Here is a 27,331-nt window from a genome sequence, read left to right on the forward strand (position 1 = left end):
CGGCTCTAGTTTCTTCCAAAACAAAGCAGCAGCCGAAGCTCACTGAGCCAGCCGAAGCAAAAAGCTTCCGAAGGCCTCAAGCCAAGCAGGACCCGACGGCTGAACGACTGCTCTCTCCAAAGCAAACAAGCTTACTCCTCCCACGGGACTCAGCACACGAACTCTGCACACGGGATTCAGAATGGGACTCTTCACGAACTCTGCCACGGGACTCCCATGAACTCAGCCCACGAACTCAGCCCACAAACTCAGCCCTACCACGGGACTCCCACCCGAACAAAGAAAGGATCTCCTCTTTATCCTTTGCACCCCGTCCCCCGCGTGACTCATGCCCTCGTGATCCACCCCCCGCTCAACCACGGGTGGGAGGGAGTTGTTGACGTCACCGCAGGGTTCTTCTTCCTCTTCGCAGAAGAGGGGGAGGGACGTCTCCATTGTTCGCTCCCTAACTATTAAATCGATCCGCAGCGCATCTTATCGATTTCAAAACATTTAAACAATGGAAGGTGAGCTATCTAGGGAACAAGCACTTATCGACATAGCTGACTAAGGGAACCTGTACGTTGTGTGCAATTGAATTCCAAATTCGTAACAATATCAAAGTGAGGCAATTAATTCTGTTTTTTCATTTATCTGTTCACCCTGTGGCCAGACTTCGTTTTTGAATTTCTATTCCTTATAAAAGGTTTGTCTTTGTTCGAGATTGGTATCCTGATAGTTCACACACAAGTTAATTAACAAATAGTAATACGTGTCCAACTGTCCTTGTCCATGTTGTGGAACGTCGGCCGAGACCCTTGCTTTTTCACCTTTATTATCTCCGCCACCAAAGGTGGAAGGAGGTTATGTTTTCACCCCTGTCTATCTATTTGTGAACAGGACATCTTAAAAAGTTGTGGATGGATTCGGACGAAACTCGGTGGGCAGGTTGAGTATGTAACAAGGAAGAATCGGTTCGATTTTGGTGAAGATCCGAATCTGGATCTGAGAATTTTAAAAAGTGATTCTTCACCATCAAGTGATAGAACTAAAACTATATATAGCACGATATTTCAAAAAGTTATCGCCGGAAATGGATGAAACTTGGTGGATAAGTTGGTTCGGTAACAATAACAATCACATTAAATTTTAGTTCAGGTCAGAATCCAGATCTGGCCCATCAATGGAAAACAGAACGTAAACTAATCAGCCTGGTGGAGGTATGCGCTCTACTGAGTGCCCTTCTCGTTCACTTTTAAATTCCCTTTCTCTGCAACAGCGTGAGCGATCGACTTGAAACTTCCAATGTAGGAGCACCTTCCCATCGGTATCCTTTTCACAAAGTCACATGATAATTGAATGTAAAATGTGGCCAGCGTTCCAAAAAGTCTGTTTTCTGTAGGCATGGGTTGCAGCATGTTTGACACATCAGGAATAAACAACATCGACCTCACGAAGATGCCATGGCAAGGAACTGAAGTGTTAAATACTCTGTCTCGCTTCCTTAATGGATAAAGTTGTGCACACATGATAAGAACAGCTGGATCATCAGCTTACCCTCATTCGAGCAATATGTAAGTTCAGCAAAACGAAAGGGTAGTACCAAGAAAACAGTGAACACTCCATTTTATTAAATCCATACACTTTAAAGAATGAAAAAGGAAAACAGACAAGGGCAGAACCCCCTAAAAGCTATTTGGTTTTTATTTATTTATTTATTTATTTTTAACAGGGAGCACCATTTCACAAAATCATTTCCTGTTCAGAATACATGTTTTTTTTTTAACATTGTTGATGAATCAGCAAGACATACAGCATAGGTTCCTTGCAAGTGGTGGCTCTGTACTTATTTTGACTATTTATAAGCACGTTACTATTTACAGGCAAAGGAAAATAAATCTTCAATTTCAAAGGGAGACACGGCAGTTGATATGGGCTCACGACAACAATGCAGCTTGGATTGTGCCGTTTATTGGCAGTGTTGCAGCAAATATAAATGGTAATGGGTGAAAAGTTTGAAAGTTAAATATGACAGTGATGAAGTTGATTATGATCAAGTAATGACTTCCTTTATACATTTATAGCGCAACTTGCCGATGCAGAAATATATACAAACACACTCATCGGAACAATACAGCAAAAATAAAAGTTTCATATATTCTATCTACGACAAAGCAAAAGTACAGTTTCAAATAAAACCGTTTATTTTCATGCAAAAATCAAATGTTTTCATGAAAACTTTTGAGCAAGAGGTCATTTGAAAAAGCCTTGAATGCAGTTGCAGTTAAAAAAATAATAACCTAGCGAAGTGTTTTATACAAGTCGGGCTATCACAATGTAAATGTGCATTTTACAATTCGATTAAATACATAATGTTTAGGCACAGTCTTTGAAATCACGACTCGTGCAAGCTTGTGCCTCACATGCAGATTCCTATAACGTTGCATTTTATTCTAATCTTGCAAAGCAACTCCGTTCCTCTTGCGAGTTTAGCGTTATTCTCCGTGAATTCGCATGTGTCTGTGCAGAGTGCTCGTTCGAGAAAACGCTTTGCCACAGGTTGCACACTTATAGGGCTTCTCGCCGGTGTGCGTTCGGACATGCTTTTGCAAATTTGCAGAGTCAGCAAATCCTTTGCCACAAGTTGCACATTTATGAGGCCTTTCTCCTGTATGAAGCATCATGTGTTTATGGAGAGTGATAGAATGGGAAAATGCTTTCTCACAAATTGTACACTTATAAGGTCTTTCTCCCGTGTGGATTTTCAAATGCTTTTGCAAATGGCCTGGATGATGGAAAGCTTTGTCACAGGTTGAGCACACGTAGGGTTTTTCTCCTGTATGTATTCGAATGTGTATTTTCAACTTATTTGATCGAGAAAATGCTTTGTCGCAAGTGGTACATTTATAGGGCTTTTCTCCGGTGTGACTCCTCATGTGTGCTTGCAAAGTCGTCGATCGGGAAAATCCCATGCCACAGGTTGTACACATGTGTGTCTTCTCACCCGTATGGATTTTAATGTGCTGCTTTAAATTATTTGAATAATGAAAATCTTTTCCACAAGTTGTGCACTTGTAAGGTTTCTCTCCAGTGTGAATTCGTGTGTGGTTTTGCAAATATCCCGAGTCGGAAAATGACTTGCCACAAGTTGTGCACTTGTAGGGCTTTTTCCCCGAGTGGATTACCGAGTGTCTTTGCAAATGGGTCGACTGTGAAAACGCCTTCCCACAGGTTGAGCATTTGTAAGGCTTTTCGCCGGTGTGCACTCTCATGTGTTTATGCAAAGTGGTTGATTGAGAAAAGGCTTTATCACAGCACGTGCACTTATGGGGTCTCTCTCCTGTGTGAGTCCGTATGTGTGCTCTCATATCACGTTTGTGATTTGTACTGTAGGAACAAATGTCACATTTATGCCTCTTTTCACACAAGTCGGGACGTTGATTATCCATATGCAATTGCGATTCAACCTTGATGATGTTATCTTGTAACCTTCGCTTGGTATACTTCGTAACAGGCTCTGCTGCTCTTTCTGCAAACATCAAATTGCATGCATTGCAGTTTAGGATAAGGCATTTACAACCAATGTGAAAAAACCTATATTATAATTATTTTTGTTATCTATAAAAAAAGCATCCTTTTCTTTTAAAATGACAACAAAAGAATCACAGTGAAATATGCAGGAGTATGCTTTACTGGTAGCTGATGTTTTCATTGAGAATAGAAGACTTGAATCGACAGCTTACCATTACATTTTTGAAGAAAACATGAAGTGATTCAAAGAGAAGATCTATCAATGCACTGAAATTTAAAATCAACTTTTGTTTAACTTTAAATTTAACCTGCTAAACTAGCATGTTCGGGTGCACAGCTAACTCAAAGGATGGTTTACTTCCGACTCAAAGGTAAGTAGGAACAAGAAGCGAATACTTCGATATCGTGCGGCTGGGGGCAGTAAAAGTCTAGGTTAAGAATGATGAAACAATTTTGCAGTTATAAAATTTAAATGTAGACATGGTGAATTGGCATGCATGATGGGAAGAGTTGTGACGTTGGACAAATTTCTATTTATAGCCCTCAGATCAAAGGGTCGTACGCGACCATAAGTGTGACAGAAGACGTGACAGAAGACACAGTACATAATAGCCAATTATACAACAGCGCGATGTCGCCGCGCTGTAATTAACTGATAAACTCTGCTTCTAAAAATGAAACTGTCTTCAAATGAACATTGTGTCCAGTCACCTGTTGTGGTATTGTGAGTTAGTTAAGATAGATGGCACTTTTCAGTGACCTGAATACTAATCAATGCAGAAGAAGCGAGGGTGGAGAGAGAGGAAACGGAAGTTATGTCAGAGGTGAAGGAGGATTCACCATAAAAGATGAAGCCTTGAACTAAAAGGCCTGCAGTCTCAAGTTCATTTGCTTCTTCTCCAGCAAACAACATTATTAGCAACAGGCGTTGGTTCTGCAGCACAATGAACTTTCTTGCAGTATGAATGTAATAATGATTTGATCTACCATACTCTTTACAGTGCGATGGTGCTGCTGAGGGAGTTTCTTGGCAATGGTTATACTGGGTGGTTTGCCATTACCTTCCCAGGGTTGTTTGTCTGTGCTCGATAATTTTAAAGGCTGAATGTAAAGCAAAGAAGCGGTATGTACCACATTATTATTATATACATTTTTTAAGCGAAGTCTTTGGTCTGACGTAGCTGGCGTTTGCACCACCGACCTCCCAGATGCAGAGCGGACGGTCCTAACCATTACACCACCAAGTCTGGTTGTGTGTGTATATTTGTATATATAATTATTATTATTAAGTGTCTTCCTCGTGGCCCCGGAGCAAGTGCACCAGCCACCCACAGGATGTCACGACAGAAAGTATTTAAGGACAATAATATGCCCCATTTGTTGTTTCACTGGTAGTGGGGCAACTTAGCTAAATATAGCACAACAATTGTGCATTTTGTTAGGAAAGCACCAAATTTGGCACACTAGTTAGTTTAGGATGGTTTACTTCCAGATGATATCAATGGATGATAACACAATTTAACATGAATCCATTCTTGTAAAATTGTGTTATCATCCACAACAATAAAAGACAGCGGTATGAGAAATCATATCATTTTATGAACAGATTTGGATATTGGGCCATCTCAAATTCAGCCGCTGATGGCTGTGGAAGCCATTTTCCACTGCCATCAAAAATTTTGAGATGGCCCAATATCCAAATCTGTTCATAATATGATAGCCTACTAGTGTGCCAAATTTGGTGCTTTCCTCACAAAATGCACAATTGTTATGCTAAGTTGCCCCACTATGGTGAAACCAACATCCCACGAGAGACAGGGGGAACTTTTATAAATCTTCTTCTTCTTTCGGCTGCTCCCGTTAGGGGTCGCCACAGCGGATCATCCGTATGATCCGCATAGTGATTTGGCACATGTTTTACGCCGGATGCCCTTCCTGACGCAACCCTGGTCGCCTCTTACGACACAGGGATATGGTACACCTATTTTAACCAGGGTATACACCGGCCCAGTATACTGGTACTCATTTTTATGAGTGGGGATCTTTTATAAATAACATTTATTAATCCCAGCTGTCTACCTTTAAAACAATAATACTGATTAAAAGAAACTCTTAATATCTTTCCTATGAATCCCCAAATGAATAAAGTTCAAACATCACAGATTTCAATGCAGCTTTGAATTAACTCAACTTTCCAGGTGGCAATTTGTCTCAGCCAACCAGTTTGTAAAATAAACCTCAACAGGTTACAAATGGGTGAAGGTTTGGCTGTGAACAGCTTCGAAAGGATCTTGTTCAGTGGGTGCGCACAGGATAAATTTGACAGGCCATTTGGATTACAAAAGTCCTCAGGGGGTGTGCCCATAATGGTATGTTTTTTTTTTTCTTCTTTTTTTCGTGTTTTACTTTTTGACCTCGCTCCAGGGGGCAGAGCCAAAAATGATCCTGCTTTTGCACCTTCACACCATGAGGTGATCATACTTACCAAGTTTGATGAATTTCTGCACAACCATTTAGGAGGAGTTAGCGTGACGAATGGGAAGACGGACGAAGCCGATTACAATATCTCCCAGTTCTTTTTCAAAAAGTGCAGGGATAATAAGTGAAGGAGATGTTAATTTGGAACTGGGATGGAGCAAATGGTCTCCTCATGTCGCTCCAAGTTCCCTTGCATGATGAGTACAACTTCAGCTCAGAAGATATGAGAATGCTTCCAAAGTACCAAAAAAAGAGAAAGATGCAATTAAATATATATTTTTCCAATCGGTTGGGGGGGGACAAGTACCTACAAATAAAATGTTTATATGCATAATGCACAATTGTAATTTGTGTGATTTATTGACAATAATCTTTAAAACAATGGTGAATAACAATGTAGGGAGACCTCTCGATGGATCTAATGACCTGAAAAAAAATAGGAAGTCGAGAAGCACAAAATTTGTAGAACAACAATTAAGTGCCACAATCATCTATCTATAATTCCAGCAATCTGTGTGTATGTGTGTGTGTGTGTGTGTGTGTGTGTGTGTGTGTGTGTGTGTGTGTGTGTGTGTGTGTGTGTGTGTGTGTGCGCGCGTGTGCGTGTGTGTGTGTGTGTGTGCGTGTGTGTGAGACCGCCGTTTCTCGACAACCGCTGGTCCGATCTAATTGAAACTTGTCAGGTATATTGCTGGGGACCCGAGGATGTGCCTTTTCAAGGTTTGATATTAATCGGACAAGTGCTTCCCAAGTTATGGCCATTTATTTACCAAACCAATGATAGACACGTTATTGCGTGGGCGTGGCCGATGGGAAAGGGAAGCTCAGTCGCGTTCGCCATTACGGATTACAACGTACGGACTTCCGGATCCATTACGGGTTACAACGTATGGACTTCCGGATCCATTACGGGTTACAACGTATGGACTTCCGGATAATGATGACTTTGTGTATTCTAATAATTTCTCGATTTCTTATGCGCATTTATAGATAAATACAATGCACCAAGTTACGATCGTTTTCATATTAGCCGGTTTATAAATTTCGGTAACATCAGAGTGCTGGTATGCTCCGAACCAGGAAGTAAATTTTTCTCTCTTCTCTTTTTGTTTTTCCTTGCCATGACATTGCAAAAAGGTAAAATACGTTGACGCTAATTGAATAATTGGGTATTAAAATTAAATTGCGAATAATCGTAACTGCGAATAATATTCGAACTTCTGGGCCACGCACGTTCGGGCACTCGAGAGCGAAGAAACGGCCTGCGTGGTTGTTGTTTGTTGCTCGCGGTTTGAATATATATTTATTAATTTTATTTATTTATTTATTTATTTACGGGCACGTACTAGTATTTTTAAACATCATACTGGATGCAACAATGGTTGAAACAAATGTTGTGTTTGTGCAAAGTGGTGTGTGTCAAACTCAGAAATGAGGTCCTTAGAGACTGACTGTGTAACATACTCAGGAATGCAGTCCTTATTATAGCCAAGAAGCCGTTCTGGAATATATCACTGCATTGTAAAATCCAAGTAGAATTTGAAAAGAAAGCCAGGAAAGTGGCAGTTCTTCCTTCTGGGCCCCTTAAAGGACTGGCTTCCCTCAACAACCAATGATCTGATTGGCACAGCAATCTTTTGTTCCCAGTTGTAGGCTGTGTCCATCAGGCAACCCATGAAGGCAGCTAGCGCACAACAGCCAACTCGTGTGAAAGACATGATGTGATCTTCAAAGTCCACCAGCAACTGCGAGCAGATGGCATTCCTTCCTTAGGGTCCCAACAAATGGACATCACACATGATGCAACGCTGTTCCTGTGAAGCAGCAAGGTGACAGTATATGGTTGTGTCAGGAATCAAACCCAGACTAGACAGCTCAAAGTTCAGAACCAGATGCTAGTTCAGACCAATCACGATAACTGGAAATTTTCATGAAGATCGCTTGTTATTTCACACATTCTTTGCTTCTTCAGAAAGATGAGGAATGAGAATGAGAAAGAACGAGAACAAGTTTTCCACTTTTTGGCTGCTTGTTTTTCCAAACAAACTACTTGGATTTGTAAAGATTCTTCACATAATATGAGAGCGTCTCAATTTGTAAGAATACGTATGCAAGAGTTGAACTCACTGGAATACCAAATGCAGAGCCCCAGTAAAATAATAACCAATGCAGAGCCCCAATTGCCAGTCACAATACGAAAGGTCGGTTCCTCTTCCTCATTGCATTGGAGTATCGAATCTTGATAAGGAGTTTCCTCATTGCATTGGAGTATCGAATCTTGATAAGGAGTAGTAATGCAACGTGAATCACTGTGGTGAATCTTGATAAGAAACAATAAATTATGCAATATCTGCAAAATTACAAGAATGGATTCATGTTAAATTGTGTTATCATCCATATATAATGGAGCAAGTATTTGTATGTATGCATGTCCACTCTTTACCCATTGGTTGGACAACTGGTCTAACGCCACCCACATTTGTAACCTCAAAAGAAAATATCATAAGTCCATCATTTTAGTGCAACATGGAAAGCCTAATGCATCTTTCAAAGTGTCGTATTCACAATCGCCATGCCCTCCCTCCAAGTTTTCTGTTCATTTTAAAACAACCCAAATGACTGTTAAAAGGATCACCAAATATCGAAAGGTTGGAACCGACAGGTGTCATAGGCCTTGTGAATGTAACAGGACAAAATCCCCAGACTTCAGGCCTCTGGCATTAGCCTATGTGCCAGTGCAATTGCAATTATCTGAGCTATATAACCATAATGTATTATTATATGCACATAAGCAGTAGGCTTGTTTTTGCTTCATGGACGTAACCAAAGTTATTTTTATTTTCAGGAACAATAAAAGACAGTGGTCTGTTGCCTATGCACCACCCAAATAAAGGGATGTGTCAGAAGAACGTGTTACACGCTTGGAACAAGATCACGCATAGAGCAGGTACTGTGCTAGTTTATCTAACAAGATAATTTGTCATTTTAACATAATTTTTATTGACATTCAGTGACTCATTCTTATTAAACCATATAAATTGAAGGTGCATCACAAGCAGTGTATTCATAAAGACAAAGACAATGTTGACTTATGGTTCTTACTTTTGTGATTCCCACTGGACATTGTTAATTTTGATAGTGAATTCCCACTATTTTAGCAATGACAGGTAAATTTCACAATGAGCATCCACTTTTTTTGATAACTGAGGGCCACCATGCTGGCCAAGGCTGCTTAGAAATCAATAAATAAGTTTAAAATAAAAAAAAAACTTGATAAAAAAGAAATCAATTAAAAAAAAGCTTCATACATCTTATGACTTATTGTTAGGGCATTTTAGCAAATTGTATTGACCATCTGTGAAAAAATTGCTTCCCAAAAAATTTCTTCACTAATGTATTCATCTAGGTGTCTACTAACACCTATCAATTAGTGCAAACCCAAATCTTTGTGGAAAATTCTGGGGAGCCAATCAAAGTTCGGGTGCTCAGAGGGCCTGCGCGAAAAAAAAAAAAATTGGAAAAATTAATTTTGCCAATATTGACTTGTGGGATCTCTAACTAGGGGTTTTTTGGGGTGCTGAATTGATTCCAATCATTAGATTTGAGGACAAATGAATCCCTGGCCGTAAAATATTGATATGATACATTTTTAGATATCTCAGACTATGTTTTGTGGTAATTTGGCTCAATTGATTCAGATTGTTCAAATTGTGCTGAAACCAGCACACAACATTTTTGAAATCACTGCTATATTGTTGGTTATACTTGTGCTCATGCTGAGTAGAATTCTCTGTGTTAGCTGATGTGAGCTAAGAGCTTTTAGCTATAAAATGATTGTGTACCGGACTCAATAGAAGTTGAATATATTCAACGTAGAGTGGACCTATTAATGTTAAAACACATCACTGTATGTGTGTTCTGTCTGTTTTGTGTCAAAATTTCATGTCCTGTCTGTTGTTTACAAAAAAATGTCTTATTTTTTAGGACAGTATGGACAAGGATGTGACTGAACCTGGCTTGAGGTGTTTCATCTGTGGTGGTTCCGGGATTGAAAAGCATACGCTGTCAAAAGTCTCCAATAAAGGCCACCCAAGGATCTTATCACATTCTGAGCTTGTGGGCGATGCGGCGTTGATCGGGAAATGTGGGGTACCTGTCCACACCGACGTTAAAAGAGCCCAAATGAAGAGAGATAACGATGATGTCAACACCATAGTTGGGTGGTTGGAGGAAGTCAACCCTTTTGATGCCACACGGGACAAGAAGACTCTGGTGTCCTTCTCAACTGGGTTCAGCAGCACTCCCGAAGACCAAGTCAACGCTGATCAAGCAGAAGAAGTTGGCAAAGCCATACAGGCTAAGATGGATGGGAAAACTGTTGTAGATGCAATGGTAACCAAACACAAGGTCAAATCACTTGCAAGCCTCAGATCTGGACCCAAAGTCAATGGCGAGAAGCTGGTCATTGACTTACTGAAGCTATTCAACCGCCTCATTGTCATTAGTGAGCGTGAAGTGAAGACCAAAGAAGCTCTGCGCTTTGAGTCGACGCCAAAACCGGTTTCTGTTTGACAAAAATCAGAAGTTGCGAAAGCCAGACAAGGCTGCCCTAGCAAGGTCCCTGAAGGCATGTGTGGGACCTGTCGAACAACCCCCCTGCACAAGCCTAGTGGTTGATGGTGGGTCGGTCCTGCACAATGTCAAGTGGGAGGCAAATCTTACTTGGAAGGATGTTGCCGAGAGCTACCTCTGGTTTGTGAAGTCCATGGGGAGCCATCGCCTCCGGATAACAGTGGTCTTTGACGGATATGGCAGCTCCACCAAGGACCATGACCACTTGAGATGATCAAAGAATGCATGCTGTGACATTCAGATTTGTCTGGATCTCAAAATAATCATTGCAAGAGAAAAGTTCCTCGATAACAAGAACAACAAAGCCCAGCTCGTTCTGCTCCTTGCTGAGACATTTAGTAGGAATGGAATCAGTGTACAGCAATGCTCTGATGATGCCGACACCTCCATCGTCCACGTAGCTCTAGATGAGGCAAGAGAGTCCCTTGTTGAGGTGAGGGCTGAGGACACAGACGTCCTGGTTATGCTGATTCATCATGTTGCAGACCATCCGATCTTCCTCGACAGCCAAAGAAATATCTTACGATGTCGGAAAGATCCGGGAGGCCCTCCCAGAGATATACCGGAGGTATCTCATCTTCTTGCACAGCTTCTCTGGCTGCGATACAGTGTCTGCAATTTTTGGGTTTAGCAAACCAACTTTGCTAAGCAAGCTCTGCAAGACTGATGAAGCAGAGAGGGCAATGGATGTGTTTATGGACATCCGAGCTGAGAAAGGTGATATCATTAAAGCAGGCTGAGATCTTTTCATGCTCATGTTCGATGGGAAATCCTCCAAAGACTTGGAAGACTTGAGATTCGACATCTTCAGCAAGCGAGCTGCTACTGGGAGCATAAAACCTGAGAAACTCCCCCCGACAACAGGAGCTGCAGCACAGCACTCTCTCCGAGCTTACCTCCAGACTAGAGACTGGCTGATGCTGCAAAGTCCATCATTGGATGCCTGGGACTATGGATGGCAACTCACTGAGGAAGGATATGCACCAGTGCCTTCACCAGACGACCTCCTGGCATTTGCCAGCTGCAACTATGCGGGGGACTGCAGCTCACTCAGGTGCTGCTGTAAAAAGCAAGGAGTCAAGTGTATTTCTGCTTGCGGCATCTGTCATGGTAACTCTTGCCTGAACATAAACCAGCTGGATGACAGGAGGAGTGAGGAAGGTACTGGGAGTTTGATGAATAAGGTTGTAAAAGCTGACGAAGCACCATTTCCATTGAGCACAGTTCTGTTAAAAATGTCAATAAAATACATTTTATATGATCAGGGAGTGTTTTTTTCTCAAAAATAATGGTTGAAATCAATTCAGCACCCCAAAAACCCCCTAGTTAGACATCCCACAAGTCAATATTGGCTAAAGTTAATTTTCTGGTTTTTTTCGCGCAGGCCCTCTGAGCACCCGAACTTTGATTGACTCCCCAGAATTTTCCACAAGAATTTGGGTTTGCACTTATTGATAGGTGTTAGTAGACACCTAGATAAATACGTTAGTGAAGAAATTATTTGGTAAGCAATTTTTTCACAGATGGTCAATACAATTTGCTAAAATTCCCTAACTATACTTGTCACAAACAAATGCGATAAATAAATTAACAGCTCAAACAAGCAACTGTACTTTTTTTTTAACATCAAATGTTATATTTTTGAAAAGTAACAATCAATCCTAAATTACACTCAAAGGAAAGAAATACAGGAATATATGACTGGCCCAGGATACCCAATGCAGTTAAATTTATGAGAACATCAGACTTTGTAAAGTCATATGTAAACAAGAAAAAGAGCAATCAGATTGCAAACCCTTGCCAGAACTTGTTTTGTTTGGTGTGTTGTGTGGCGTTTGTGTAATTAATAAGAGACATAATTAGAACTGCCACTTTATAAATGCTGGCAGTGAAGACTGGTTCAGCCATTTCAGAGAAGAAGATTTTTGAAGTAAAAAAAAAAAATACAATATATATATATATATATATATATATATATATATATATATATATATATATATATATATATATATATATATATATATATATATATATCTGCCAAATCCCATGACCGATGATGTCATCAAAAAATGTTGTGGGCCATTTTATCCTGAGATGACCCTCAAAAAATTTCATACTGATCGGATGTAGCGTTCAACATATGCAATTATGACATCATAACAAAGGCACCTGCGACATCATAAAAAAATCACACATTCCCCATTAGGAGTACTTGCTGTGTGCCAAGTTTCAATTTTTTCCTCAGAGCAGTTTTCAGCGAGACAGAGGTACAGATTCCAAAATGGCTGCCACACCACATGACCTATGACATCATAATTATCATTAAAACATTCTACAGGAGTAGTCGCACCAATGGTGAAAATTTCGTCTCAATTTGACAAACGGTTGTGGATAATAACAAGAAAGTTCTGTGCAGGCAAACAAACAAACAAACCCAAATGCAATACCCTCTGCTTCAGCAGGGTAATAAAGCGCAACCAGTTTTCCTTGCCCTGTGACCCAGACGTCTGTTGACTTCTGGCTCACAGGGCAAGGAAGACAATTTTGAGCAAAATAAAAAGCAACACCGAATTCTGTCAAAATAAAAGTTTGACTTCCTCTTCCCCCAAAAAGTCACTCTTGTATGAAAATTAATTAATTTACCCTTGATTATTTTTTTCCCCCACTTCACAAAAAAGTTGTTGATGAAGGTGCTGTCACACCTTGACGATTTAGCCAGCGTATGCCGACTTATGAAAAATTTGTGTAAAACGCTGGCACACGTCAAATACGTTATGGGTAAGTTTTGTCTACGTTAAGAGCACGCTGAAAAACACCTGCCATACGTCGTAGTACGCTGACTTTCATCGTTGTACTTTGCGGTTGTCCTCAAATTTTAGCATGCTTGAAATTTTACGACGTATGCCAGCGTATGACTCACACGTTCCGCTACACTGGCCATAAGTTGTAGGCACGTTATGCGATCGTTGACACACGTCGACACACGTTTTTTGTAAGTTACTCATAAGTCGAAACACGTCGAGGTAATGATTAGCGTACCCGAAACTTATTTATAACCTATGAGTAACGTGTTGTAGGCACGTTACACGATCATTGCACACACGTCGAGGCACGTTATGCGATCGTTGACACACGTCGAGGCACGTTACTTGTAAGTTACTCATGAGTCGAAATACGTCAAAACTTATTTCTTACCTATGAGTAACGTGCTTTGAACCTATGTGTAACATACCTCCAACACATATTGACCTATTTGATTGACGTCTTCCGGACGACTACAGAACTTACTGAACGTGTTTCTAATTTACAGCTACCGTATAATGGCGTATTGGCAGCGTTAAAAAAAAAAAAACAACAATAACTTCCAATATTTTGTCACGTGCCGTTACGTCACGTCCGATTGCCTCTTCAGTTTGCTCATGTCTTATTCTTAGTTCCTCCTCTGTGAATATTTTCTATTTGAGGATAATGTCACGTCGACGTCGAAACTTAAAAGCAAATGTCCGAATATATTTTAAAATTTGTGACAGAATAAAAAAACAACAACAACAACTTCAGATATTTCGTCACGTGCCTTCACGGAACCAAGGAGAAAAAAAGAAAATGTGCCTTGACGGAGAAAATAACTTTTGGGTATGCTAAACATTACCTCGACGTGTTTTGACTTATGAGTAACTTACAAGGAACTTGTGTTGACGTGCGTCAATGATCGCATATCGTGCCTACAACTTATTCCCAGCGTAGCGGAACGTGTGAGCCATACGGCGAGTACGTCGTAAAATTTTCAGCATGCTTGAAATTTCACGACATACGAGACGTACCACGAAATATGACAGCATACTTCATCGTTTTTCAGCGTGCTCTTAACGTATACACAACTTACCCATAACGTATTCGACGTGTGCTATCTTGGTTCGGCAAATTTTTCATAGGTCGGCATACGCTGGCTAAATCGTCAAGGTGTGACTGCGTGGTTGACACTTTCAATTTTCAGGCGGTTATGATTTAAATCGGCGTGCGGCAGGTTTTTAACGGGCTATGCCACGAGTTCGTCGGCGATACGTGCAGCGCGCTATGCCGAAGTTAAACTATTGTTGGGCATAGGTTGTGAACGCCGACAACAGGCTAAGCATTCATTGGTATAAGTTATCTATAAGACAATGAAACGTTCTGTGCCCATTACTAATATGTTATGCATACAACCAACACGTTATGAATACGACCAAAACTTTTTTAAAAAACATCAAAATTTCAGCGTACGCCAACGTTTTGCATACATTTTTATACGTTGCCATTGCTGGCTAAATTGTCAAGGTGTGACAGCGCCTTGAGCTAGATTTTAAAATATTAACAAGAAAAAAAAAACATTCTTTCCAAAAGTAAAATTTTTGACAAAGGAGCACGTTAATTAATTTACCCTTGATTATTTTTCTCCCCACTTCACAAAAAAGTTGTTGATGAGCTGGATTTTAAAATATTTCCAAGAAAAAAAAAAACATTCTTTCCAAAAGTAAAATTTTTGACAAAGGAGCACGTTAATTAATTTACCCTTGATTATTTTTCTCACCACTTCACAAAAAAGTTGTTGATGAGCTACATATTAAAATATTTCCAAGAAAAAAAAACATTCTTTCCAAAAGTAAAATTTTTGACAAAGGAGCACGTTAATTAATTTACCCTTGATTTTCTTTTTCCCCACTTCACAAAAAAGTTGTTGATGAGCTGGATTTTAAAATATTTCCAAGAAAAAAAAAACATTCTTTCCAAAAGTAAAATTTTTGACAAAGGAGCACGTTTCAATGATCGCAGTAAAAAGTCAGAAGTGGACAAATACGACAACCCTCACTGTTTATATAATGTATGATCATATTACAGAGTACCAAATAAGAAATACGAGCATATTATCCATGTGATAATTGCGTCAAACCCTCCTCCCCCCTTTCAGTGACTGACAGACACAGACACAGGCACAAACACTGAATAAACACATTAAATTCTGATAACTTAAATGCCACCTACCAACGACCCCCTCCCCTCAAATCAGGTCAGGTATGAGAACCTGCGCCAGAGCAGCGCGTCGCTGCGTCCACTTTCGAACGGTACTCCAGGGGCCTCTGTCTGGCCATCCCTGAGGCAGATGCCTGGCCCATCCCCATCTCCTTGAGATACTGATCAACTTGCTGCAACCACGAGGCACGTGATCGGCCCATTGCCCTCCTCCACTCACAAGGCTCCCTCACTGAGAGAATCTGCTGAGCAGAATCAGTGTCAGGAAAACGAGCTACATGTCCATACAGCCGCAGCTGACGCTCACAGACGATGCAGGTAACAAATCTCATTTGAGTCTCTCTTAGCAATCGCTCGTTGGACACAAAATCCGACCAGTGATAGCCAAGTATTCTCCGAAGAGACCTGGTACCAAAGGAATTAAGTCGTCGTCTCAGATCTCACATCCGTACAGCAAGACTGCAAGCACCAAGGAGCTGAAGACTTGGACTTCCATCCTCCTGCACAGGGACCGGCAGCGCCACACCCCATGATTCAGTGAATCCATGACTCCCCAGGCCCAACCCAGACATCTGTTGACCTCTGGCTCACAACCAGCAGAGACATGAATATCACTGCCAAGGTAAGTGAATCTCTCCGTGACCTCAACATCCTCGCCACAAACAGGTACAGACAAGATAGCAGCATCCAAGATGTCATTGAAAGCCTGGATCTTAATTTTGACCCAGGAAACCTGTAATCCCAGCGGCTCCGATTCCTCATTCGGCACCTCGAGGGCCCCCAAAAGGATATCTAAAGTCTCCGCAAAGATGACTGCATCATCTGCAAAATCAAGGTCAGAGATCTTGACATTCCCAAACGATGCACCGCAGCTTAATCTCTCCGACATCCTCCCCAGAATCCAGTCAAAACAAGTGCTGAAAAGTGTGGGGGCCAGTACACACCCCTGACGAACTCCAGTAACAACTGGAAATAAGTCAGAGATGGTACCACCACATCTCACGGCACTCTCAGTGGAAGAGTATCATTCAGACATCAAGTTGATCAGTTTTGGTGGCACCCCATGAAGACCAAGAATCCTCCAGAGGACAACCCAATTCACTGAATCGAATGCTTTACAGAGATCAACATAGGTTAACTATTTACAGAGATCAATATGGGATCCACAATCAACATAGGTTAACCCAAGGAGACTGCCATCTGGTGGATGACATCTCAGCACCACCCGCGCACACACTACCGAAATCTGACCCGGGAAGGTTACCCCGTGGTTTTGCTCCTGGCATCAAAGAATGGGGGACCAGAAGACTTTGCCCCAATCCCGTCATCCAGTGAGCTTCCCTGCAGAGGGAAGCTGCACAGGAGGAACTCCCACAGAGTGAGTTTTCTCTCCCCACACTGAAAGCCCTCCCACCTAACCCCAAGTCCTCACCCTCCCCGTACTCTCAACCCCCTCCGTACTTCAAGCCTTTAAACCCCTCCCCACCACAACTCAATCCCTCTTCCCCCCACCAAATGCCCTCAACCAACACCCCCAAAGCCTCAACCTATCCCTTCCAAATCTATCCCACCCCCTTTCCTCCTCCTGCTCAAAAAAGCAAATGCCATTCCCACATCAAAAGTGGAATATTTAACGCTTTCCGCTCCCCTATGATGCTATCAGCAACTTCACAGAAACCAGTCACGGTTGCCAGCTCAACTAACAATTTTCAGAGAAAATAGGAAATAATAGCAAGGACCTGCATAACCTCCAGGGTAAAAGTGCTTCTTGAGAGAATGCCACAGTTATTTGGGCAGTGTGTAAACAACAGAATGCTGACTCGATCGCTGAGGACAATCTTCACAAAGCCCATGATGCCTATCAGCTCAAAATCCTTTTAACTGTTGCTTTACACAAAGGGAAAACTTGTAGGGAGGGCATGACAATTGTGAATATGATGTCTGACTTCGCATAGCAATCACAAATATGGCGGCTGTTGCGGAGCAATTGCGGGTGGAGTCCGGCAAACTATCCAACTAATGGGTGGACCCCGGACACAAGGTGCCTTTTTATGCATGTATGTATGGATGTATAATCGCTAAATCAGCAAAAACGCAGACTTTCACATTGTCGAAAACTCATTAGCCAAGTACTGTACATGGTTCTACGTGCAACAACAATACAGAACAAAGACACCTGGTGGAGGAAGAACCACTTTGTTCTTAAACGTCAGCAAATGACTCGGTGTAACTGGCTGAAGAGTCTGGAGACTTCTTATCGACCTAAGTGAGAGGTCAGCTGTTCACAATGGCTTCTGCCTCTGTCACGAGAGTCCCCAACAGCTTAATCATTCAAGTGCTGTTGCAGGAGAGCCGAGAGGGCATTTCAGGTGGAACGAGAATCCTCTCCCAGGCTCCGGCCTTGTGGACATTCATATTGAAGATGACCCATTCACAACAGTCCTTGAGCACAAGTTCTCAGGAGATCTTCAGATCGTCCATGTCTGCCAAGGTGGCATCCAATTTGATTGCTTCCGATAAAATTGGTTCCCCCACCTGATTGAAACCATCTCAAGGGACTTCTTCTTCTGCAGAAAAGATGACAATGAGTATCAAGGAATGAGTCTGTGCTCATGGAGTTGGAGGTCTCAATATGAACTGCACATGATGCCATGCAAGTAAAGATCAGTCCCTAATGTTTGAGCCCCTTTTGTCCTTCTTTAATGATGAATGGTCAACAAAGTAGTCAATCGTGCTGTACGTTAAAAGTGGTGCTGGGTCCAGCCTGTTTTGTGGCAGGTAAAGCATCTTCTGCCCATGTGTAGCACCTCAAAGTTTCTAACATGTCATACATGCATCGTAACAGTGGCTATGGCTCCGACTATCCAAAATCCAGCTTGGCAAATTTGTTTCAAGGTCATGTCACAACCAGAGTGACCACTCTCGACATATTCAATCACAATACAACTTACGTGTCCATGAGGTGAAAACAGGATACGATGCTTGATGTCCTCTGGCAGTGCAGCTCTCTTCATGTGTCCACCAACACTCAATTTATTGTTCTCATCCAAAACTGGGTCAAGCATGTATAGAGAGCTGTCTTTGCTCACCGACTGGAGAAGTTTGTTCAGAATCTGGATCTCCCTGAGGAAAGCCTGAGCCAGCAAATGCCTCACAATCACTTGTTTTGCCTGTTGCATCTCATCAACAGTGACAAGAGTGTAGTTCTTCATCCTTTCTTCATGCAACTGGTGGTTGACAGGGATGGGAGGAATTTATACTGCAGTTTTTAAGTTTCTCAATGAAGATGAGATGCACTGCCATGGCTCTCTTGAGATGTAAACCAGCTGGAGAAACGTTTGTCTGTCTGTCAGACTTAAAAGGTCAGCGAGTGAGGACTGCACACTGAACAGTGATACCTTCTTCACCGCTGGATCACCTACTGTCAGCTCGATACATTCAGTGGTAAGTGGGGGGGTTATCAGTCGTTGACAGGAATTCTGGACCCGTCCATCATAGTTTTCTATCAATCAACTCTTTCGCTGATAGACCATGGGAGTTTAGATCTGCTGGGTTACCACTATCAGCAACAATATACGTATCTCTCTTCCTGAGGCCAGATGCAATCTCGTATCTTCTGCACACTCTTAGCAACGAAGATGTGGAATCTTCTGTTCGATTTGGAGAAATATCCAAGCACCACTTTACTGTCAGTGGAGAAGAACTAAGTGATTCTGCCGTATTACAGTTCGTTAAGTAGGAAGCTACACACTTTCGCAGAGAGGATAGCTGTGGTGAGTTACAGTCGAGGGATTGTGACTTGGTTTGATCGGGTCACTCATGACTTTCCCATAACCAGTGATGAACTTTTGCTGCCTTTGTTATCTATCAGCTTAAGATAACTGCACTGACCATAGCCGTACAGGCTGGCATCAGAGAAATGGTGCAATTGTGCCAATTTGGTGTCTTCTCAGCTTGTAACATCAGGGAATCTCCAGTGAGGAGAAGTGCATATTGCATCTCCATTTTACCCAATTGGGCTCTGGTGCTTTCGGAGAATGGATCATCCCAGTTACATCCATCTCAACACTTCGAGAATGCATTTCCCCACAAGCAAAAGAGGGGTTACAAGTCCAAGGGGGTTAATCAAATATGGAGCTGATGGTGGACAGAATTCCACGGCGAGTAAATGGTTTATCCTGGAATCGAGTGGGCACAGTGGGTGAGGAGACTGAAACGGAAGCATTGTGCAAGCAACTACATGAATCAGAGTTCTCACCAATTGAAGCACGCGGTGTGGAACCATGGTGAAGAACATCAATTGGCACGTTACAATCAACAGTTGTTCCTTGGCAGGTTACAATGGAAGATGGGATCAATAAACTTCACGGCAAGATTTTTTTTGGTTTCAGCATTGAATTCGACGAATGGCCTATCAGTAGCAGGATGGTGGTCATTCACAATATTATATCCTGTCTGCTTTACTTGAGTGTCACCACCAAACTGATACAACACATTAATCTGGGCTGAAGTTACATCCAACTCAGTTTGAAGGTTGAGCTGGTCAGCCTCTCCTTAGCTCAAGATGTGAGAGAGAGCTCCATCTGTTCAAAGAGTCTTATTCTCTTATCTCCATCTGTATATTCTGTTTGGCAAACTCAAGCTCAAACATGCTGTCAATAGCAACAAAGCGAGTAGAAAGTTTGGCCTTTTTGTTCTTCTGCAAGACGCAAAACCTCAGTTTGAACATAGAGAGCATGAACGAGCACTTGAAGAATTAGTCTGTGATCTTCTACTTATCGCTGAGGTGGCATTGCCAAGTTCAAGATCATCTGTTGCCTGAGGCTGCAACAATTCCGTGAAGAATTCCTCCATTAAAATTCTTCCTTTAAAGATGTGGGTTTGCTGAAATTGCTCCTCTTCACTAAAGAGTATGAAGAGTTATTCGTCCACTTTCTGAAACTCAGCACACAACAAACCCAGTTCTTGTATTCCTTGTTTATTAGCTGAGAAGTTCCACCAGATTCCATAAAACACGAGATTTGTGGCATCTACGCACAAAGTTCTTTAAAGAGTCGATCGTAGTTTCAACGCTTTGGTTCTCATAGAAATTCCATACCTTTCTGAGAGATTGATTTTTCTTATGCTTTGAATCTTCATTCCAAAAGTATTCGCATCGGTCATGGTGAGTCCTTTGGAGAGTTTTTACGAAGGCAGTTATCGCACTTACATCGATGAATAAGTTCGCCTCGGCCACAAGAGTTTTCCGGTTTTCATTGGTATGTTGTTTATTTCATGTAAAAACTGAAAAGAGAAAGGACAAAGTAAAACCATTAAATCCACACAGTTGCTCAATGTACAAGTACTACAGCTCAAACATCAGGGCTGCATCTTTTTCTATAAAATCAAATAATTTACAGAAGGAAATTTATTTACCTACAATATTGTCCCACGGTCAGGTGTTGAAGGGGAAAAATCAAAAACACTACAAACGAGCGGGAAGTCAAAGCAGAAGTGAGAAACACGACCATAGCACCATCAAATAACGGATATGGTCACAAATGAGAATTTTCAGCAAATAAGGATAAATTGAAGCAAGCAGTGGAACACCTCATGCCTGTCTCTTCTCCCTCTTTTCCATCTGTGTCTAACTCTCCAACCACCCCCATTGTCCTTATACACCATACAACTCCACTTCATTATGGCACATTCCAAGTGAGCTACTAGGTACGACCCCTCGTAAATGCTCTGGCGGAATAGTACATCCACATGAGCTAATGCGGACCCCTCACAATAATGGGACTGAACAGACTGGGGAAGTTGGGGAAGGTGAGGTAGAAGAGGGACAAATAAGAGAAGGTGAGCAGTGAGCCTGGATTTTGGAAGGTTAACAAGAGGGCTACTGGCAGACAATGTGCATACTACAGAAACCAGGGAGGGACAAAGCTAAGGGAGGGCAGAGGGTGGGAGACCAGTAAGTAGGTGGCAGATTACAGAGGTCACCAACCCGTCTGTGATGCAATATTAACAGGCCAAGACTCAGCTTTATCACGGGAGATCCCAATGATTTTGAGGGCCTTACTTTCCACGGCAACAAGAAGGGAAAGGTGTGAGGCAAGCATGCTAGCCCAAAGGGAGGAGGAGCTGCCCAAATTCCATCAAGCTGTGCATTAAGGTTTTGAAGGTTGACCAAAGTTCAGATTGGCCAAGGAAAGACTACGACAGGATGCCCAGTCAGTGGATAGCTTTGGAGGCCGTATTGAAAATATGAAATGTTTGCATTGGAAGCCATATTGGAATATTGCATCACATGATGCAACTAGAGGGGGAGTACTCGGGAGAGTGCAAAACCTCCGCCGCCAATACCGCTGGGTCACTCAAGTGAACCTTGTATCTTATTCATTAAATATGATGTCAACAGTGCTGACAGAGTTATAGTTCTTTTCTCCAACATTTTTTTTTGGGGGGGGGGGTGGTTGGAAATCACTTAAAACATGTAAAATGCAAAAAAAAAAAAAAAAAAAAAAAAAATCGAAATTTTGTTGAAAAAAAAGTTGCAAAAAATGTTTTTTTCTCCAACAATATTCTTTGGGGGTGGGGGGGTTGGGAATCACTTAAAACATGTAGAAATGCAAAAAAAATTTTCTCTAACAATTTTTTTTGGGGAGGGGGGGGGGTTTGGAGTGAGTAATCAGTGTGAGTATAATCAGTGTGAGTATAATCAGTGTGAGTCTAATCAGTGTGAGTATAATCAGTGTGAGTTTTGGTGGCGATTACAATCGCCACCAAAAACTAATAAGCTGAGCGCCAGACCATATACTACATTGCCATAAAGTTTGGAGATGATTCGATTAAAATTACTCAAAAAATAAGGGTTTCGTCGACCTCCATGATTTACCGCAAAGTGACCTTGACCTTTGACCTTGACCTTGACCTTGTTGTGTGCTGGAAGGGTATTGTAATAATACTACGATATGTGTACCCACAAGAGTTTCCGATGAGAATTGTGCTCTACAGAGTGATATAAAGGTGAAAAATCCAATGATTACAGACAAACAAACAAACAAAAAAAAAATTACCAAGTAACCGATCTTGCAAAAACTTCGTTTTGGCAAGATAACAAAAATAAAATAAAATAAAATAACATTAAAAAAAAAACATACAAGCTGACTAACATATCTTGCAAAAACTTCGTTTTGGCAAGATAACAAACAAACAAACGAACAGAAAGGGGTTAAAACTAACCTCCGATCTTCGATGGCGGAGGTTAATTAACATCCGCCATCGAAGATCAGAGGTTACTGTTTTCACCCCTTTCTGTTTGTTATCTTGCCAAAACGAAGTTTTTGCAAGATATGTTAGTCAGCTTGTATGCTTTTTTTATTTTTTATTTTTGTCTGTAATCACGTATCGATCCCTCTGCAGAGCACAGTTATCATTGGAAATTTTTGTAACTTCGCATATCAGAGTCCTATAGAGGTCCCTTTCAGCGCATAAAATTTTCAAGGTCAAAGGTCAAGGTCACTTTATCGCAAATCAGGGGAGTCGACGAAACCCTTATTTTTTGAGTAATTTTGATCGGATCGTCTTCAAACTTCATGGGAATATAGTTCATGGTCTGACGCTCAGCTGATTAATTTTTGGTGGCGATCGGCCTTGACCTTCATGGTTAGTGCTGGAGGTTGAAAGTTTTTGACCCCAAGGTCAAATTTTGAAATCTTAGATACCATATGGAGTAATACCTCATATGAAAGCGCTCGGTAAGTGCTTTCCAGATATGTCAAAAGTTTGACGCTATGACGTCATTTGATGACGTCATGACGAAAAAACGGATTTTTCATGAAAATTTTATTTCCTCAGTTCTCATCAAAATCTCTTGATATTTCATGTACAACGGTCCTGGAGAGATACCATTAACCGTACGAAAATATAAAGGTCAAGGTCAAATGTCAAGATCACTTTGAAGTCAATTATGGAGTTTGATGAAACCCTTCTTTTTGAGTAATTTTCATCGAATCATCTCCAAACTTTGTGAGAATGTAGTGAATGGCTTAGCGCTCAGTTTATTAGTGCTTGTTTGTGATCGACCTTGACCTTCAGGGTTAGCGCCTGAGGTCGAGCCTATTTGACCCCAAAGTCAAATTTTCAAGTTTTAGGAACCATATCCTGTAGTACCTCAAATTGATGTCCTCGATGAGTGTTTTCTAGATATGTCAAGCTTTAGCCATTATGACGTCATTGGGTAACGTTATGAGGCAAACACGTATTGTTTATGGTCACTCTGTAAAACGATTATCATTGGAATCTCTCGTAGGCAGATATTCCTCAAGGAGTCGTTCCTAGTGGATAGCAGTTTTGTTCACCTCAGTGTGACCTTAAATAAGTCACTCATGTTCACATTTTGGCAAGATACTGGTCACCCTGGGGGTGACATTAGTTCATTATCTTGCCAAAGCAAGATATGTTACTCGATCGGTTTGTTTGTTTTTTTGTTTATATATTTATATATTTGTCTGTTACAATTGATTTTCAACTTTCAACTTGCTCTTAAAGTCACAGTTCTAAAGCAATGGCTCTCAAACTTGACAAATATACCCGTGAGCACAATAGCTTTCGACGCCCAAAATTTCGAAGGTCAAGGTCAAAGGTCAAGGTCACCAGAAGGTCAAACATCAAAATCAACGAAACCCTTAGCTTTTGAGTAAATTTTATCGGATCATCTCCAAACTTGGTGGATATATAGCATATCGATAGGCGCTCAGCTGATTAGTTTTTGGTGGCGATCGGCCTTGACCTTCATGGCTAGCGCCTAAGGTCGAAGTTGACCTTCATGAAGGTCATTTTAAAATCTTTGACTAACAATATCGAGTAGTACCTCAAATTGAAGCCCGAGAAGAGTGTTTCTCAGATATATAAAAATTTCGGCGTTATGACGTCATGGCGAAAAAACTGATTTTTCATAAAAAATGAAACTCTCAAATCAAGGTCTTTTGGCAAGATAACCTTTGGCCTAAGGCCAAGGTATGCTTTTCATTTGTTTGTTTGTGAACAGTATTATGGAAAAACTCGACGGATTTCGACGAAACTTGGTGGGGGGATTAGGTATGGTCCAAGGATCATGCCATTAGATTTTGGACTTAGTCCAAAATCCAATATGGCCGCTATGGCGGCCATTTTGAAAAAATATTTGAATTTTTGTTTTTGCATTTCTACATGTTTTAAGTGATTTCCACCCCCCCCCCCCAAACAAAAAATTGTTAGAGAAAAAAAAAATTTGCAACTTTTTTGTCAACAAAATTTCGATTTTTTTTTTGCATTTATACATGTTATAAGTGATTTCCAACAAAAAAAAAATGCCAAAATTATAATTGCAGCTGATTTTGGAACTTCAGGTGGATATACCCACGTAAAATCAATTTCTGTCTCAAGGAATCTAGTTATGACGAATGAATCGAGTATGTAAAAGTTAAAAGTAAAAGGGAAAGTTGCAAACTATAACTCTGTGAGCACTGTTGACGTCAAATTGAATGAATAGGATATCAGGTTCACTCGAGTGACCGAGCAGTATTGGCGGCGGAGGTTTTGCACTCGACTGAGTGCTCCCCCTCGAGTTGTGGTTTGTGGTACTTTCAAAGGAGATTGGAGAGATGAGAAGAGTGAGAGAGAGTGAGAGTGAAATTGAGTTTTTGAAGCATTAAACTTAACTTGATTACATTTGTCCCACTGGGAAATCTTGTCCAAACCCTAATTTAAAGAGGTGGCTGTGATGAAATGAAATGTAGATCGAGTGAGGGAAGATGGAGCAGATGGGGAAAAAAACATGGATGAATGTAATGTTGAGTCATCAATATATGAGTGCATTTGGTTATTTGTGGAAGAAAGGTCATTGTTAAAAAGAGGGAAGAGTGTTGCAGACAGGACGGAACCCCGAGGGACACCGGTGTTGATGGGGAAGGAGGGAAATGTTGAACCATCAACAATTGCGGAGACAAAACTACTGTCAGAGAGAAAGCTCGACATGAGAGAGGAGAGTGATGGAGGAAATCCGAAAGAGGGAAGTTTGGATATCAGACCCCGATGCCAAACTCTGTCAAAGGCTTTTGAGATATCAAAGCCGACAACAAAGGATTCCCCAAAGACTCTCAGAGAAGAATCGCAGACATTCGTAATATAAGAAATGATATCAATGGTGGATCTTGCCTTACGAAAGCCGTGTTGATGGTCAGATAAAAGACTGTGACATTCAAGATGCTTGAGGAAACGGGAATTGAGAAGACATTCAAAGACTGGAAACAGTAGAAGTCAGAGCAATAGAACGGTGGTTGGAAGGGTTTGAACGATCACCCTTCTTTAAAATAGACTGCAATAAGGCATGTGACCAGGTAAGAGGAAAAGTTTGGGTTAAAAAAAAATGAAACAAACGAGCAAGCACGGGTGCAAGTTCTGTAGCAGATTCCTTCAAGACACAAGGAGGAATGCATATCTCCTACCTAGGTTAACAATGCTGTACTGAGTGCCCACATTGATTTTACTAATTTGCAGGCAAGTTTTGAGGCTTGAATCCCCATATGGATAAAATTTGGCAATTTTTTTTTTCTCATTCCTCGTTGCACAGCAAACTCGAGTGTTCAAGTATGTACTGTATTTCAATTTTAATGAAATAATGATTTTAAACATAGTTTAAAAAAAATCCAGGTGTTTTGCACGACTGAAGCAGTCAATCAATTAGAAGTGTGTCATTCATGTTTACCGGAAAGGGAACTTCACTATAAATGGAGGGTCTGTGTATAAATTTGTGTGCTGGTGGATTCCTGTGTACATTCTGTGGTGGTAAATTAAGAATAGTAAGGTAATTCTGGACAATCGATGGTTTGGTGTGCGTGTGTGTATACACTTCTTCTTGTTCTCAATCTTTCCTTTCTTCTTTCTTTCTTGCATTCTTTTTCTACGGAGGGATGAATCATGCAAATAGTTTTCGAAAGGTTCATCCGATGACTGTCGGAACCCTATCACAGAGCAATCGAAACGTGTCTACCGATGACATCGGTTTTTGAGGGTAGAGGAGGAGCAGCCGAAACCCGAAGCCTATCCAGGTTACTCCTGACGACTCCATCTCTGTTTATTTGGGTTTCTCCTGATACTCCAGTGCTGTATTTGGTCAGTTATTTGATCTTATACACCACCCTTATATACTATAATAAAACGATGTTGAGTCACAGTTTTGGAGATAGAGGCTTCACTGATCACCACAGAACACGTTAACTGGAATCATACGTAGCCATATCAGTGGTCTTTTTCACCCCGCACTCTTCTCTTTCTCTTTCTCTTTCTCGATCTTTCTTCATATATACATATATATATATATATATATATATATATATTTTGTTGTGGCTTATCACCACTCTGGCGTGCGAGCGAACGCTTTTAACTCATCGCCGCCGCGCGCACACCAGACGTGGCAAACCTAGTCGCAGCTTTCGGAGCAATGCGGAAATCCAGCTACGGGTGTGTTTTTAATCACACCATAAATCAGCCAACTATTCTGTCCATGCGCGACAGGGTCCGATCGCCAAATTGTCGATTTACCGAAGTATGTGCGCAGACAGAAATGCCGGGGATTTACACCTCAACGGGACCTGCTTGGAAACGAGCCGCTTAAGCAGCTCGCTCCGTTTGCGATTTCCGAGCGGTGTATATCGCCAAGCCCAGCCGGATCCGATTAATT

The 27,331-nt window shown here is 41.3% G+C and overlaps 1 protein-coding gene and 1 pseudogene across 4 annotated transcripts in view; one reads left to right on the forward strand and one right to left on the reverse strand.

The window, feature by feature from the left end:
- Positions 1–1,665: 1,665 nt before the first annotated feature.
- The window catches only part of LOC147024344 (uncharacterized), a 41,526-nt gene continuing 15,860 nt past the window's right edge, over positions 1,666–27,331 (reverse strand). For all 4 annotated transcript variants that reach the window (XM_085884174.1, XM_085884172.1, XM_085884171.1 and 1 more), the window contains one exon: positions 1,666–3,508. In XM_085884174.1, coding sequence (XP_085740300.1) covers positions 2,475–3,508 — 1,034 coding nt within the window. In that variant the 3' untranslated portion in view covers positions 1,666–2,474. The remainder of the gene's footprint in view (positions 3,509–27,331) is intronic.
- LOC147024345 (uncharacterized) lies at positions 10,378–18,147 on the forward strand (annotated as a pseudogene).

This window comes from Eptatretus burgeri, chromosome 6 (assembly GCF_056783735.1).
Source record: "Eptatretus burgeri isolate ZD-2024b chromosome 6, Ebu_testis_v1, whole genome shotgun sequence".
Lineage (NCBI taxonomy): Eukaryota > Metazoa > Chordata > Myxini > Myxiniformes > Myxinidae > Eptatretus > Eptatretus burgeri.